Source organism: Aythya fuligula, chromosome 8 (assembly GCF_009819795.1).
Source record: "Aythya fuligula isolate bAytFul2 chromosome 8, bAytFul2.pri, whole genome shotgun sequence".
In the NCBI taxonomy this organism is placed as follows: domain Eukaryota; kingdom Metazoa; phylum Chordata; class Aves; order Anseriformes; family Anatidae; genus Aythya; species Aythya fuligula.
This window is the reverse complement of record NC_045566.1, coordinates 28,946,892-28,961,314: the sequence shown is the minus strand read 5'-3', so window position 1 is coordinate 28,961,314 and position 14,423 is coordinate 28,946,892. Positions and strand designations below refer to the sequence as shown.

Below are 14,423 nucleotides of genomic sequence, written 5' to 3'. Positions count from 1 at the left end.
CCGCGGCCGCCGCCCCGCACACCTCCCACCCGGCAGCCAACCCGCGCGCAGCCCCGCGAGCCGCAGCCAACCGGGCGGCGGGGCCGGGGCCGGGGCCGGGGCCGGGACTGGGGCCAGGGGCTGAGGCAGCGGCTGCGCTCCGTGAGGGGCCGGCGCGGCGCCACCGGCACCCAGCGCCCCCCAGCTCCCGGGGGCAGCGCGCAGGGTGCGGCCGCTGGAATAAACGTCCCCGAGGGGCCCCGTGTCCGTGTGTGTGTCCGTGTGTGTCCGTGTGTGTCCGTGTGTGTGTGTGTGTGTCCTGAACGATCCCTGCACCGGGACGGGACGGGGCGGGGTGGCTGGGGCGGGCAGGAGGGCGCTGTCCCCGCCCGCTACGCGGCCGCCCGGGCGCTGGGACCCGGCGGCGGCTCCTCAGGCGGCTGCGGCGCCGCCCCCGCCCGCCCGCTCTGCGCCTGCTCCAGCGCCGCCGCCCGGCACCGGCACCGGCACCGGCATCAGCACCGGGCTGTGAGCGTTGCTTCGCCGGGCTCTCGCCGTCCTCGGGGCTCGCTGCGGCTCCCCGCGGCTGCCCGCCATGGATGGGGACAGGGTGGAGATAGACGGCGGCATCATGGAGGGGGTGAGCATCCGAACCGGGCCGGGCCGCGCTGGGCTGCGCTCGCCTCGCCTCGCCCGCGGGCGGCGGGTGCGGGACCGCAGCGCTGACGGCGCCGTTCCCCCCGCAGGGCGGGCAGATCCTGCGCGTGTCCACGGCGCTGAGCTGCCTGCTGGGCCTGCCGCTCCGCGTGCGCCGCATCCGCGCCGGGAGGAGCCAGCCCGGACTCAGGTAACGGCCCCGAAACGCCTCCAAGGGCAAAAACCGCGCCCTGGCAGCGTTTTAAGCGGCATTTTTTAAACAAAAAGTCTTCCTGTGGCTCGCTGGCGTGGAGGGACCGAGTGCGGAGGGAAGCCAGAAGGTAGCAGGCCTGTCCGAGCAGGCAGAGCCGCGCTGCGCTTTGCTTTCTGCCCTCTCCTCCCTCAGGGCAGCTTCCTCCCTCCCCCTGGCCCTGCCTTGCTGCCGGGAGCGGTGAGGGCACTCCCTCTGCCCCCACCTGTCAGGCAGCGCAGCCTTAAAAGCGCCTGAAAACTATTTTCAAAGGTAAAGTAGCCTGCGTGGTGTGAAACAAAATGTAATTAAGATCGTATAATGCCTCACTGAGACATTAATCACTGAGTATATAGCATATATATCATATACACCATACAAAATGTTTCATATTCTATACAAAACAGTTCCTATGCTATCTGTGTGTCCCAGAGCAGTCATTTGTATTCTGTACGCTACCAGAAACATCAGACACATTACTTGCATTTCTCATCTTGATTTAATAACTGGCATTATTCTGCCTAGAATTGTGCTCCTTCATTAACTCAGTTAATTAGTGACATGCTTTTCGACTAACATCACATTTGTAAGACAAACACGGAGGTCAGAATCATCATTTATTTAGGATGAGTTTTAATTACAACTAAGGAAAACCGATCCCTTAGCATTTTTATATATGTGTAGTTGTGTAGTTTTTCAGCTTAAAAAAAAAAAAGATTATTGGTCTTTAAACGTATCCAGGAGAGATATGAGCTTTGAGGTAGTTAGTTTAGGCTTACTGAAACAGTCTCGCTTATCCATGCTACTGTTTCATAACTGCCATGAAAGTAGTCTGTAGAATGGTATACAGTGGGTTTTGCTGTATTTCCCGATGGTTTTCGTGTAAGGAAATTCATATATTAAGAGGGGCTTGACAGTCAATTAATAATGAGCTTTACTGTCTTAACAGCCTGTTAGGCTACTGAATAAAATCAAAGCTCAAGTTCTTAATGACATCTTCAAAATGTAACAACACAAAAAAAAGAATTATTTATTTATTTATTTTCTCTCCTATGTAAACTACACAAGCAAATGGAAATGCAAGCACTGCAGGAGAGATGCACTGAACTAACTGTTAGCTCTCTTATGGCTCTGGGAACAGTTAATCGGCTTTGGCTCCAGTTCAGTATTGCTATCATTATACCACTTTGCAGCATTATCCCATTACATTTTTGTCATTTATCACATTAGGAAAGTGACTGTTGCATCTCGTCTGTCTGTCCTGACCCTTTCTATTGGAAAACACACCAGGACCCTATGAATTTCAGAATGATCAGAAAGCTACTCCTTTAGCTCCTCTGAACTCAGGAGAAATGTAGGAACCAGATTGGATTTTCTGATCCTTGTTTTAAATCGGCAATTGATGTTGACTGATGTATTAGTTGATGTTTAGTTGTTTTTTTTTTTTGTTTTTTTTTAATGTAACATGATTATGTAGTATATTTGAATGGATCCTTAACTTCATATTATGACTTTAAGACCCCAGCATCTGTCTGGATTGGAGATCGTTCGAGATTTATGTGAAGGGAAGCTGGAGGGTGGAGAAATTGGTTCAACAGAAATAACCTTCACTCCTGGGAAGATCAAAGGTGGAACCCACATAGCAGATACAAAAACAGCAGGGTATGTCTTTGTATGTGGATAATGATTGACAAGCAACTGCTCTTAACTGCTTTTGGTAACTTTAAAATTGTCACAAAAGAGGTGAAAAAAGAACGTTAATACGTGGCTAATGAGCCATGATCTGTGCTGTCTGCTACCTGTGAGCAAAGCTCCTGCTATGTAAGCAGGATATATATTGATAAAGTATATAATTACATATAAATTGTTGAACAAATATAAAAGTTGAACATTTGGTTAATGTTAAAAAAAAAAAAAAAAAAGATGCCCATGCACTTAAAAAATTTTCTTCCATTAGCACATGAAATGTTAGGTCAATGCATCAAATTAGATAGGTATTTCACAAATGCAAAAATACATTGCAAAGGTATTACATATCTGATGTTGAATTAGTACATTGATTAATGTAATAATATATTGATTATACAATGAAATATTGAATTAGTCCTTCTTATATAATAAAGTCAGTTTTAAGGTTGTACGTACGCACATGGTGGTGCAGTATACTAGTCTTTTGGAACTTGGGCCATATTCAATCAGCTGGTTTTTGTCCCTGTGTTTCTTCCATTTTGTTTTTCCTGTATTGAATCCTTTGTTCTAGGAATCTGTTGCAAAAAAGTAGAACGGGTTTAGCTGTGAACTTGAAAGTGTAAGCTAGGGTAGGTATAAGTTAAGGTTTCCTTTAAGAGAAATATGTTTCTGAATTGCGATAGTATAAACAACTAAGCTGATATCTTTTATGTCTTTTACTTAAACATAATGCAGAAAGGCTTGAGTAGGCAACAATGCAGAAGAATTAATAAAATTAATCACAAATGTGTGTCATCAAAAAAAAAAAGTATAGTTCACAAACATGAAACACACATGACATAACTGTTTCACTTACTTTTGTAAAACTATTTTGAGGTTCATTATTATCTATGAAATGTGGAGGGATTCAATAACAGGGGAATCATGTATCTCAAAGCATATTTTCTATGCCCCTGAATTTTCTTGTGTGAGATGTTGAACAGCTTCTAAGCAATTTTGCAGGTTTTTATGTATTTTATTATTAATTAAATATTAAAATGTTAAAATTGCTGCCTAAACCTTTCCTGCTTTTACCATCTGCTGTCTAACCCTACAGTTTTCACAGTACCATCAGTATACTAAGAAAGCATACGTTACTTTTACTTCAAACAGGAATATTAAAGGTACAATTATTGTGAAACAAAAGTGTTTATGTTTAGGCTTGCCAAGAACATGAAGTTTTAATTAGAATTATTTTTAAGAGTAATAAGTTTACTTTATAGATAATGTTAAAAATCAAATACTTATTCTCTGTAAAGTTATTTGCCCTCTGTGTGTTGTGATTCTACACAGATTGTGACCGCATGACATTTGAGTATCTTGTAATTGCTTTTAGGAGCGTGTGTCTGCTGATGCAGGTAGCAATGCCCTGTGTGCTGTTCGCTGCTTCCCCATCAGAACTTCATTTTAAAGGTGGGACCAATGCTGAGATGGCTCCTCAGATAGACTACACACTCATGGTAGGGAAAAATTCCTTCAACTCATGCCTATATATGTAATATAACTATCCTACTTCTGTTGCTCTTTTGCAAGTTTATTTGTAATTATGGAATCAAGCATGGGAATATTACACTATCCGTATACCATATGTATACAGCAACCAATGCTTCATGGAAGTCCCTGAAATAATGGCTTGTCTGTTTGCTTATAATTACTAAAGCAAAATTCACTTAAGATATATTCTTTATTCTAGAAGCTCTGTGAATTGTTATTTGTTCTCTTCTCAAAAAAGAATCCTTTAACACAAAGCATTATTCAGAATACAATATGGGGAACCTCAAATAAGCTGTATGGATGAGACTGCCTATCTTTTTATAATGTAATTGAAATTTTTGTTTTGAACTTTTTTTTTTGAAGACTGAATGAAATAGTGGGAAATGATAAATTCAAAATAGATTCACTGTGTATTTTTATATATGCTCGTTTTTAGGTTTTCAAGCCAATAGTTGAAAAGTTCAATTTCACATTTAATTGTGACATAAAAAAGAGGTGAGTTACAGTGTCGTGTGGCAGAAGCAGTCCTTACAGCAGTGTGTGAGCATGGAGGCACACGCAAGGTGCTCTGAATCAATCTAAGGGCTGAATTTATCTTACATTAACTATACTGTATTAGCGGCCCCTGTGCGGACCATCACTGTATGACGAATGTTATGTGGTTCTTCCCTGTCTTTTCTTTTTCATTGCTGAGCCTTCAGCTATTGTTTTAATGTTTCCAGAGAACTAACCCCTGAGGGAAGTGCATGCTGAACAGTCAGTCCATTACTGAGCTTTTTCTGAGGTACCAGTTAAGTTAGTGTTAGGCAGTTAATAAGATCTGTATTTTGAGGTAATGCTATTGGAGAATATTCTTGTATTACAAAGATTTCTTAGACACACCAACAAAATTGATATGTATAGTAACAGAGAACATGAGAATGTATCACAGAATATACAAAGAGGCTTATGGTTATTTTCTGGGTTTCCCTGTGATCTTTACATTTAATTATATCTGATTACTGTTTGTAAACAGGGGCTACTATCCTCAGGGAGGTGGTGAAGTTGTAGTCCAGATGTCACCAGTCAAAGAGCTGAGCGCAATAAACTTAACAGAACGTGGCACCGTGACAAAGATATATGGAAGAGCGTTTGTTGCTGGAGCACTGCCTATAAAAGTGAGTGCTGATAATAGCTGTGGTGGTATCCAACTTCACAGATCTATATAAAATTGCATGTAACCTCTCTAGCACACCTCTACTGTTCCTGTACTCTGCAGTCACATATAAGCCAAGTAGTTGTGTTAAAAGGATTGCATTATTCAGGCCATAAAACAGAATTTTGGATTTCTAAAATATTGTTATTGCACAGGGATATGGTAGCAGCTAAAATAGGAAATAAGAACAGTGTCTGTGGTATCCTTCGTGTAACTATTCAAAAATATTTAATACCTATTGAGGGGTATCATATCTAGGTATAGTTCATGTTTCTGTGAATTATCTGAAATCTGAAATAATGGCTGTTTTTCATAGATTCATGGCTAAACTATGGTGCACTGTAATAGAAGACAGACAAAATCAGACTTCAACTATTGTTACTGGGATCAGACAGAACAAGTTAAGTTAGCCAAAAATTAAAAAAAAAAAAAAAAAAAAAGATAAATTTGCCCCTTTATGCCTCCTCCTTTCCATTATTTCTATCCTATCTGTGTTTACAGAGAATGAGTGTTGGAATCTCCTCAGGGCTCCATCTCACACACAGACTAGGAAGCAGAAAAGGAAGGGAGAGGAGGAACTGAGCTAGTTTTTGAAGAGTGCTGAGTTTGGTCTTAAAATCTCTGACCCTATGAATATCACAAGGATAGGATAAGCTTCATCTGCCCCCACGTGCCTAAGTTACATCATTTAATTAATTAATGTTTCTACCTCTTGTTAGCTGGCAAAAGACATGTCAGCAGCAGCAGTGAGATGCATCAGAAAAGAAATCAGAGATCTTTACATTAACATTCAGCCTGTTCGAGAACCTGATGATCAAGCCTTTGGGACTGGCAGTGGAATAATGTAAGACAAGCCTAAACTTTCTATTAATGCCTGTAACGTTACTGGTTGATTAGCTAGGTCTTGATTAATTGTCTGATGAAGTGTAATGTGACTGATCTTGTTTTTAATACTTTTTCTGCTCAGCATTGTTGCAGAGACATCAACAGGTTGTTTGTTAGCTGGGTCATCACTTGGCAAGAGAGGTAAGAGTTGTATGGAATACATCTCTTTCAGAATCAACTTAGTATTCTATTAAGTAGAAATCTGAAGTATAATCTGTTCAAAGATCTGATGCTTTGAGTGTTGCATTTTTAAGTGGATGTTATTTACTAATAAGGGATAGAGGAAATAAACAGATTTGAAACTCAGTAGATAAAATATTGCACTTTGTATTTCTAAGCTGCTTTTACGTATCAAAAAAAAATTACAAAATTATTAAATTCACCTTTTATCAGAAAGGATTGTTAAGGATCACTGAGTTGAAAATACTTCTGGACTTTACATACAGGTTCTATGGTTTACCTCTGAAGGTTTTGTTCAGCATTGAATCTAGATGTGTATCTAGATTAAAAGGAATAGATGTGCTTTTGATCTACATGGTTTGAATAAAATGTTTTTCTGACTGTAAGTGGCGCCATGTGCTTCCCAGTGCTTATGGAATATGTCATCATAAGACAGGAGTTTTTTCAAGAAGACATTTGAGGCAAGAGCATGGAAATAAAGTTTAAAAAGTTGTTGTTTGCTTGTTTGTTTTCTCTAGTTTTTATGTGCTAAAAATAATTGGCAGCATCCTAACTTCTTACATTTCTCTGTTAGGAAAAAATTCTGACAAGGTTGGCATTGAAGCAGCTGAGATACTGCTGAAGAATCTTAAACATGGTGGAGCTGTGGATGATTCTTTACAAGACCAAGTAAGGCTCCTATTTGTGTTTACATGAAGGTGATGTACCAAGAACATTTATGTATATATTACTTGTAAATAATGTAAATCTGAACAGTGAAAGAACGGCACATAGACTTCAAACTCGGATTTTATCTCCACAAGTAGGCATGGCTTTAAATAATTAATTGATAATCAGTCTTGAGAAGTTTCCAGGTGTGGTACACATCAGTACTGGTTCACATCAGTAGAATTAGCATATTGCATGCAGTTCTTAGGAACCACAGATGCTTCTGGTTTTGCACACATCATTAAATAATAGGTATAAAATATGAAGTAGTAATTCGCTTTGGTGCTGCATGTATAGGAGTAAAAGTAGCTCCCTGGTTAAAGTTATTGGAGAACAGATTATCTAGGAGGTATTCCTGTCTGTCTGGTGAATATGTCATCATAAAGTGTTATATTTAAAAACCTTTTCTGAGTTTTTCTCTCCACACAAAGGTAGTCTTGTAATCTGGAGTCTGACATGACTTTGGGGAAGCCTGAGGAATGAGGAGCAAAGTAAAACATAATAACACAAATTCTAGTGGCAAACTTGACTAGTAGTAGCCCTTCTGTAATCAGGCATCACATTAGTAAATTCCAAGCTTCTTGAGCTTTGGATCACTCTTAACACTCAGCAGCATGAACTTTTATGATATTTGGCAGACAATGTTTTTACATTTACAGACTTCATGGATTTTTTTTATATATATATATATTTTTTTTAAATCAGTAACTTCCTAGGATCTGAAGAGGTATTTAATAATGACCTTTTCCCCCTCTTTTCAGCTGATCATTTTTATGGCACTAGCAAAGGGGGTGTCTAGAGTGAAAAGTGGACCAATTACACTTCATACACAAACTGCTATACACTTTGCAGAACAGCTAACAAAGGTGAGTCCAAAACTTCAGGAATTTTATCCTCTCAGTTGCATTCCAGAAACTAAGAAGGGTGCAGTTTTGTAGATTCACACTGTTTTATGCAGGCAGTGTGAACTGAATTTTGTCATTGAGGGTAAGCATTGATAAAATAACTGTTACAGTATTTATGGGGGAGTTTGCCAGTATAAATTAAACATAATTTAGAGTTTAATGCCTTTAGAATTGTTAGATACTTCTACCACCTTTAAGTTAATATTTGTAATGAAATCAGTAAAATCTGTAATATGTATAAATTATTGGACATCAGATATTGAAAATTTAAACTTGCATATAACTGAATTTGTGATGTATATTTCTAATCCTGTTTTAGGCCAAATTTACTGTGACAAAATCAGAAGAGGAAGATCCCAGTAAAGATACCTACATCATTGAGTGCCAAGGAATGGGGATGATAAACTCAAACTTATAGGGTTAAAAAACAACAACAAAAAAGCAAGCTAGCAAAAGCAAGCTTTTTGCTAGAAAAAAAAAGCAAGAAAACTCGACATACCTCAGTGATGCATTGCACTACATTTCAATAGATGTCTAATATGCATGTGAACAGGAGGATCCTTCTGTCACATCTAATTGATTTGATTTAACTTCAAGGATGATATCAAGTTTTCCCTTGGTGTGCTGAGAATCTGTGGTGCGAAAAATGGAAATTAATTTTTTTTTTTTTTACTTTTTTTTTCTATTATCAGCAAAATGAGTACAGATAGGACAGCAAACAGAATACAGTGCATGTACTCGGGCCTCCAAGAACATCAATTAGAAGCTCTAAGAATTCAGATTCATCAAAGCAGAAAATAACTGTTTCAGTTTTGGGAAAAAAAATACCTAGATGATACATTCTTTCCACTTTAAAACATGTACATTTTATTTCTTGGGATCCTTATGTTATGAGGAGCATGGAATGAAGTGTACCATCAAATCTGTATCTCTGTTCTTCCCTAACAATTTTGCTTAAATCATATATGAGGAAATAAAAAAAGCAATAGCACCAAACAAGTCTGGTATTTCTTTTTGCTATTAACTCAGCAGGTTGTGTTAATAGGAGATTGATATAAAGAAAGTGTTCAGAAATGTAATTTCTTTCCCTCAGTAGAGTAAGAACACTCAATGCATATAACAATCTTATTTTAAATCTTCTCTTTTTATCAGTTTTATAAAAATCTTCTCAGACAAGCTTAGAAAATGTACAATGTTACATCCCAAATAGAAAAAATACAATTATTATTTTCTATCTACATCTGTCCTTTTTAGCTAAGAGTAATTGGTCTACATTTGCACAAAGCTGTTGTTTCTTCTTAATGGGAGTACTTTATTTCAGCTGAGATTAGAGAGCTGTTGAATACAGGTATATACACACAAATGTATACATGTGCATACAGTGAGCAGTGCACATACAAGTGTATTTAGGCATATAAAACTCAGTTGCGTTATCCCCTATCTGGGGAGCAGGTAAGAAAGAATTTCTGCTAATCTGGTCTTGATCTTGCTATCAAATCTTACTCTGAATTAAAAGATTTAAAAAGAGATGAGGCATCATGTGTTTTGTACATGAAGAACTGAATCACAGAATTGGAATGACTTTACCAAAAATGTATAAACACAGTCTAGATTAATCTAATTATTTTCCAGTTTTCCCACATCCTAGTCCACAGATTTTTTCCAAGTCCAAGATCTTTTTTCCTACTGTATTGAACCTAGTAGCTGAAGTAACTTGAAGTACAGTTTGTCTTACTCATTAAAATAAAATCTACTGCTGATATATAAAAAAAAAAAAAATCACCAGCTATCTACTTAAAAATGTATTTATTCTTAGGTTTTTTCCCACTCCCCAGCAAAAACTAGTGCAGAAGAATGGAATGCTATTAATTTCCGCTTTAAAAACTTTTCTTTAATACTGGGAGTAGTCTGAAGGGGGCAGCAGATACCCACTGAATTATGTCTGTAATACTGATACTCTAAATTCTTCATTTAATAAAAGCGTCCCTCTCTAAATTCCTATTTGCTGCTGCTCATGATTTTCAGTGTTTCCTTTTGGAAGAACTTAAAATGTATTTTAAAAAGAAAACTTGAAAAAAAAGCTCCCAAGGAGTTGTTTTCTGTGCTTGTTTTGTTTGCCTATTTCCCCAGTTCAAAAAATTAATTTACTTAACTAATTACCCTTCTACTGGAGAGATTCCCACTGAAGGGAGGGCTGGCTGTAACATAATTCAACAGCATCAGTTTTTCATAAATTCTTTCAGAAGAAGTTGTGGCCAAAAATAACAATATAGAAGATTTCTGGTATGTGGGGAATCCTCAGGTTACTCTGGCAGCTGAGAAAGAGGAAGCTTCAATTAAGCCCTAAAACCTAAGAAGTTATAGCCAAAAATTAATTACAGGCAGTTACTTAATACAGAAAAGCATATCAAAAGCCGTTTGTAACCTACAAATATTAATTTTTATTACCTTTGAAGTTCAATAACTGAATTCTGTATAATGTAATAATACCTTTTTACCAATATCCAATCAAACAACTTGCACAGACTACAGGCAATTACAATTATTTGTTATGAAATTGAAGCCTTTGTAGAAATTATGTTTAGAGAGAGAGAATAAAAGTGTCATTTTTTGTAGTATTATTCAAAATAAGCCGACAGTGCACATCTTTATAAATTACAATCCAGGAATTAATGCTTTGCCTTTAGTTTTTAAAATCTCTATTGAGTGTCTTATACACTTAGCCTTCTTGCTCTACAATTGTCATGGTTCCGCTCGAGTGGGCAGCCGAGCTCCACCACAGCCGTTCTCTCACTCCCCCTCCTCAAAGAGAAATGGGGAGAAAATATGTGAAAAGGGCTCAAGGGTTGAGATAAGGACGAGAAAATCACACAATAATTATTGTAACAGGCAAAACAGACTCAGCATAAGAAGATAGTAAGATTTATTGCTCGTTACTAACAAGCTAGAGAAGTGACAAAAAAAAAAGGAAAGAAACCAAAAGCACCTTCCCCCCCCATCCACCCTCTTCCACCTCCTCCCCCCAAGTGGCGCAGGGAAATGGGGGAATGGGGGTTATGGTCAGTCTACAGCGCTTCTCTGCCGCTCCTTCTCGGTCACTCTTGTCCCCTGTGCTGTGGGGTCCCTCCCACGGGATGCAGTCCTTGATGAACTGATCCAGCGTGGGCTTCCCACAGGCAGCAGCTCTTCCAGAACTGCTCCAGATATGGGTCCGTACCACGGGGTCCATCCCTCAGGAGAAAACTGCTCCAACCTGGCTCCCCCACGGGCAGCAGCTCCTGCCAGGTCACCTGCTCCTGCGTGGGCTCCTCTCCACGGGCTACAGGTCCGGCCCGGAATCTGCTCCGGCAGGGGTCTTCCACAGGCGGCAGCCTCCGTCGGTGCAGGGCCACCTGCTCCACCGTGGTCTCCTCCACGGGCTGCAGCGTGGGACCCTGCTCCACCGTGGTACTCCATGGGCTGCAGGGGGACATCCTGCTTCACCATGGGCCTCACCACAGGCCGCAGGGGACTTCTGCTCCGGCACCTGGAGCACCTCTCCCCCTCCTTCTGCACTGACCTTGGTGCCTGCAAGGCCGTTCCTCACTCCCTTCACTCTCCCAGCTGCTGTGTGGCACAGGGTTCTTTTTCCCTGTCTTAAATATGCTCTCACAGAGGCACAAAACAACATCGCTTATTGGTTCAGATCTGGAAAACAATGAGGCCCTTACCAAACATGGGGCAGCTTCTAGATCTTTCTCACAGAAACCACCCCTATGGCCCCCTGCTACCAAAACCTTGCCACGTAAACCCACTACAACAATCACTACTTTAGCAATCAAATATGGAAGATCTGCTCTCTTGCCTAATTGATTATTTGTGGACTGTAAGCACACTTAGATGTTAATGCCTAGATAGTTTAAAAATAAACAAATCAACATACCTAGCTCCTGTCATGTTAAGAAAACCTTATGCATAAAAGTACAGCTAAATAAAATCTTTCAGATTTAGGCATGCTTCAATATATTTGTGCACATACACATATTGCATTATTCATGAAAAGTGGGATGAGCTTGAGCATGATTTTATATCTGGTCTCAAAGGCTGGCTGGAATACTTTTTCACAGCTTTTCTTCGCTTCTGAAAAATGTCTGTTTGCACACTGGAGATGTCTGCAGTGCAACCAGGATTTTTCCCACATTCACAAATGCCCAAGACTGTCTTGGAATAATTGCAGCAAAATAAAGAACTGCAAAACCTTGAGACAGCTAACTCACATTAGAATTTCTAGTTCTGAAATTAGATCTATCTAGCTAAAATTTTATTTTGGAAAAAAAAGAATCAACATACGCAGGTTCTGTTTCTAAGGATAATAATAAAAACAAACAAAATGGACAGATAAATTGCCATTAAAAAACTGAAATGCAAATCCTGTCTTCTAGGCAGGACTACAAATGCATATAAATGCCAATATATTTGATAAAGACAAACAAAACCAAGGTTGGAAAGGTTTACATTTACATTCAATTCACCCACATTTTAAATCTAAAAATCAAAACATGCTGCAGTTCTTGTTGCACACTTCTGCACTGTACATGCTGTATATACTTAAGCTTAAACTTTACAGCATAATTAAGTCTTAAAGTGAATGCTGTATGTAAATCAGTTGTTTCTAGTTAGTGTTGTAAATTCTTTTTTTTTTTAAAAAAAAAAAAAAACTTCCTGCCCTTTTGAATATTAACTAATAATTACAGTGTGCTACTTGAAGCTTTTTAACTCTCATTTATATCAATTTACAATCATATCACTTTTAGTGTTAAGGTTGGATTAAGTCATTTGTAGGAATGTATTAACCTTTTGTTCAGGAAGAGATGAGACATCACTTGCACCTGCTCTACAAATATGCACTGGGTTTTCTTATGTTAATCAGGCACATTAGAATCTTATATAAAAACTTCAGTGTGGGTGTATAGATACAACTAAGATGCTTACATTTAATACTGCTCAAACAAGTAGTGGCAGTGACTCACAAGTTCTATATGCCAAGGAGACAGGATTAATTCTCCCAACCTGTGTGTCTGTAGTGTATTTCCATGAAAGCCAATAGTGTTTAGATGGATGCAATGATCAGAGAAAGCCACTGCACTGAGATATGTGGGAACTGAAGTCTCAAGACTAATAATACAGGCATTATATGTAGCCAGATACAAAAAGCTCCTCAGAAAATACTGCACCCTGGTTCTGATTACTCTCAAAAAGAGCATCTTTTAGCCTTGTCTTCACATGTCCTACTTCAGCTAGTAACTGTTACACTTTTGAGCTCATGCATCTCAGTCTATTCACTAAAATATTACTTAAATATTTACTGCTTTCTGGACTTTGTCAAAAACCCTGCATTTAGTTTCAGGCACCTCTGTCGTGATTTAACCCAGCCACAAAGCCATTCGCTCACCCTCCCCCCTCTCTCTCTGGGATGGGGGAGAGAAACGGGAAAGTGAAGCCCATGAGTTGAGATAAAGACAGTTTAATAAGACAGGAAAATAATAATAACAATAATAATAATAACAATGATGATAATACATGTAGTACTACTACTAATAATGTGTACAAACAAGTGATGCACAATGCAATTGCTCACCACCCGCTGACTGATGCCCAGCCTAACCCCAAGCAGTCCGGCCCCCTCCCCCGGCTAGCCACCCCTATATATTGTTCAGCATGACCCCATATGGGATGGAATAACCCTGTGGCTAGTTTGGATCACCTGTCCTGGGTCTGTCCCCTCCCAGCTCTTGCTGCACCCCCAGCCTGCCCGTTGGCAGGACAGAGCAAGAAGCTGAGATGTCCTTGGCTTGGTGTAAGCACTGCTCTGCAGTAATTAAAACATCGGGGTGTTATCAGCACTCTTCTCATCCTAAGCCAAAACATAGCATTCTACCAGCTACTAGGAAGAAAATTAACTCTGTCCTAACTGAAACCAGGACAATCTCCAAACAAGAAAGACACCAGCGGTTAAGGTGGTCAGGGGCTGGAGCACTGTGAGGAGAGGATGAGGGGAGGGGACTTGCTCAGCCTGCAGAGAGGAGGGCATGAGGGTGACACCTACCAGCAACCTGCCAGTGCTTGGTAGCAATCCTGCAAGCTGGTTACAGAGGAGACAGAGCCAGGCACTTCGCAGTGGGTGAGAGACAGCAGGGTAAGCTGACACCAGAGAGACACAGGTGAGATAAAGCCCTGAGCAACCTGGTCTGAGCTCATGGCTGACCCTGAGCTGAGCAGCAGGTTGGACCAAAGCCTTCCCACAGCCCTTCCCACCCGAATTGTCCTACAATCCTGAGTGCCCTGTCTGGAAACTAATGATCATCTGAACACAGCACAGAAGAGTTTTCTAAAATAATATTCCAGCAGAGCTTATTTACAATGGACATTGCTAAAAGGAGTCACAGGTTCAATAAGGCTCTATATAAAATAAAGGTGCATATAG

General features: G+C 40.0%; 1 protein-coding gene across 1 annotated transcript; it reads left to right on the top strand.

Moving 5' to 3' along the window:
- The first annotated feature begins 480 nt into the window (after window positions 1-480).
- RTCA (RNA 3'-terminal phosphate cyclase) lies at window positions 481-8,979 on the top strand. Its single transcript, XM_032192543.1, has 11 exons — window positions 481-619; window positions 726-826; window positions 2,384-2,527; window positions 3,930-4,053; window positions 4,524-4,582; window positions 5,103-5,244; window positions 6,002-6,126; window positions 6,250-6,308; window positions 6,922-7,016; window positions 7,817-7,921; window positions 8,280-8,979. The coding sequence occupies exons 1-11, from the start codon at window positions 575-577 to the stop codon at window positions 8,376-8,378; spliced, it is 1,098 nt and encodes a 365-aa protein (XP_032048434.1). The 5' UTR covers window positions 481-574; the 3' UTR covers window positions 8,379-8,979.
- Window positions 8,980-14,423: the final 5,444 nt, after the last annotated feature.

Bases quoted from the DNA above. Each gene is read 5' to 3' on its own strand.
- RTCA (XM_032192543.1), top strand. From the start codon at position 575: ATGGATGGGGACAGGGTGGAGATAGACGGCGGCATCATGGAGGGG. The intron at 6,309-6,921 runs GTAAGAGTTGTA...TTTCTCTGTTAG, and splicing joins GTCATCACTTGGCAAGAGAG to GAAAAAATTCTGACAAGGTT. The intron at 7,017-7,816 runs GTAAGGCTCCTA...CCCTCTTTTCAG, and splicing joins ATGATTCTTTACAAGACCAA to CTGATCATTTTTATGGCACT.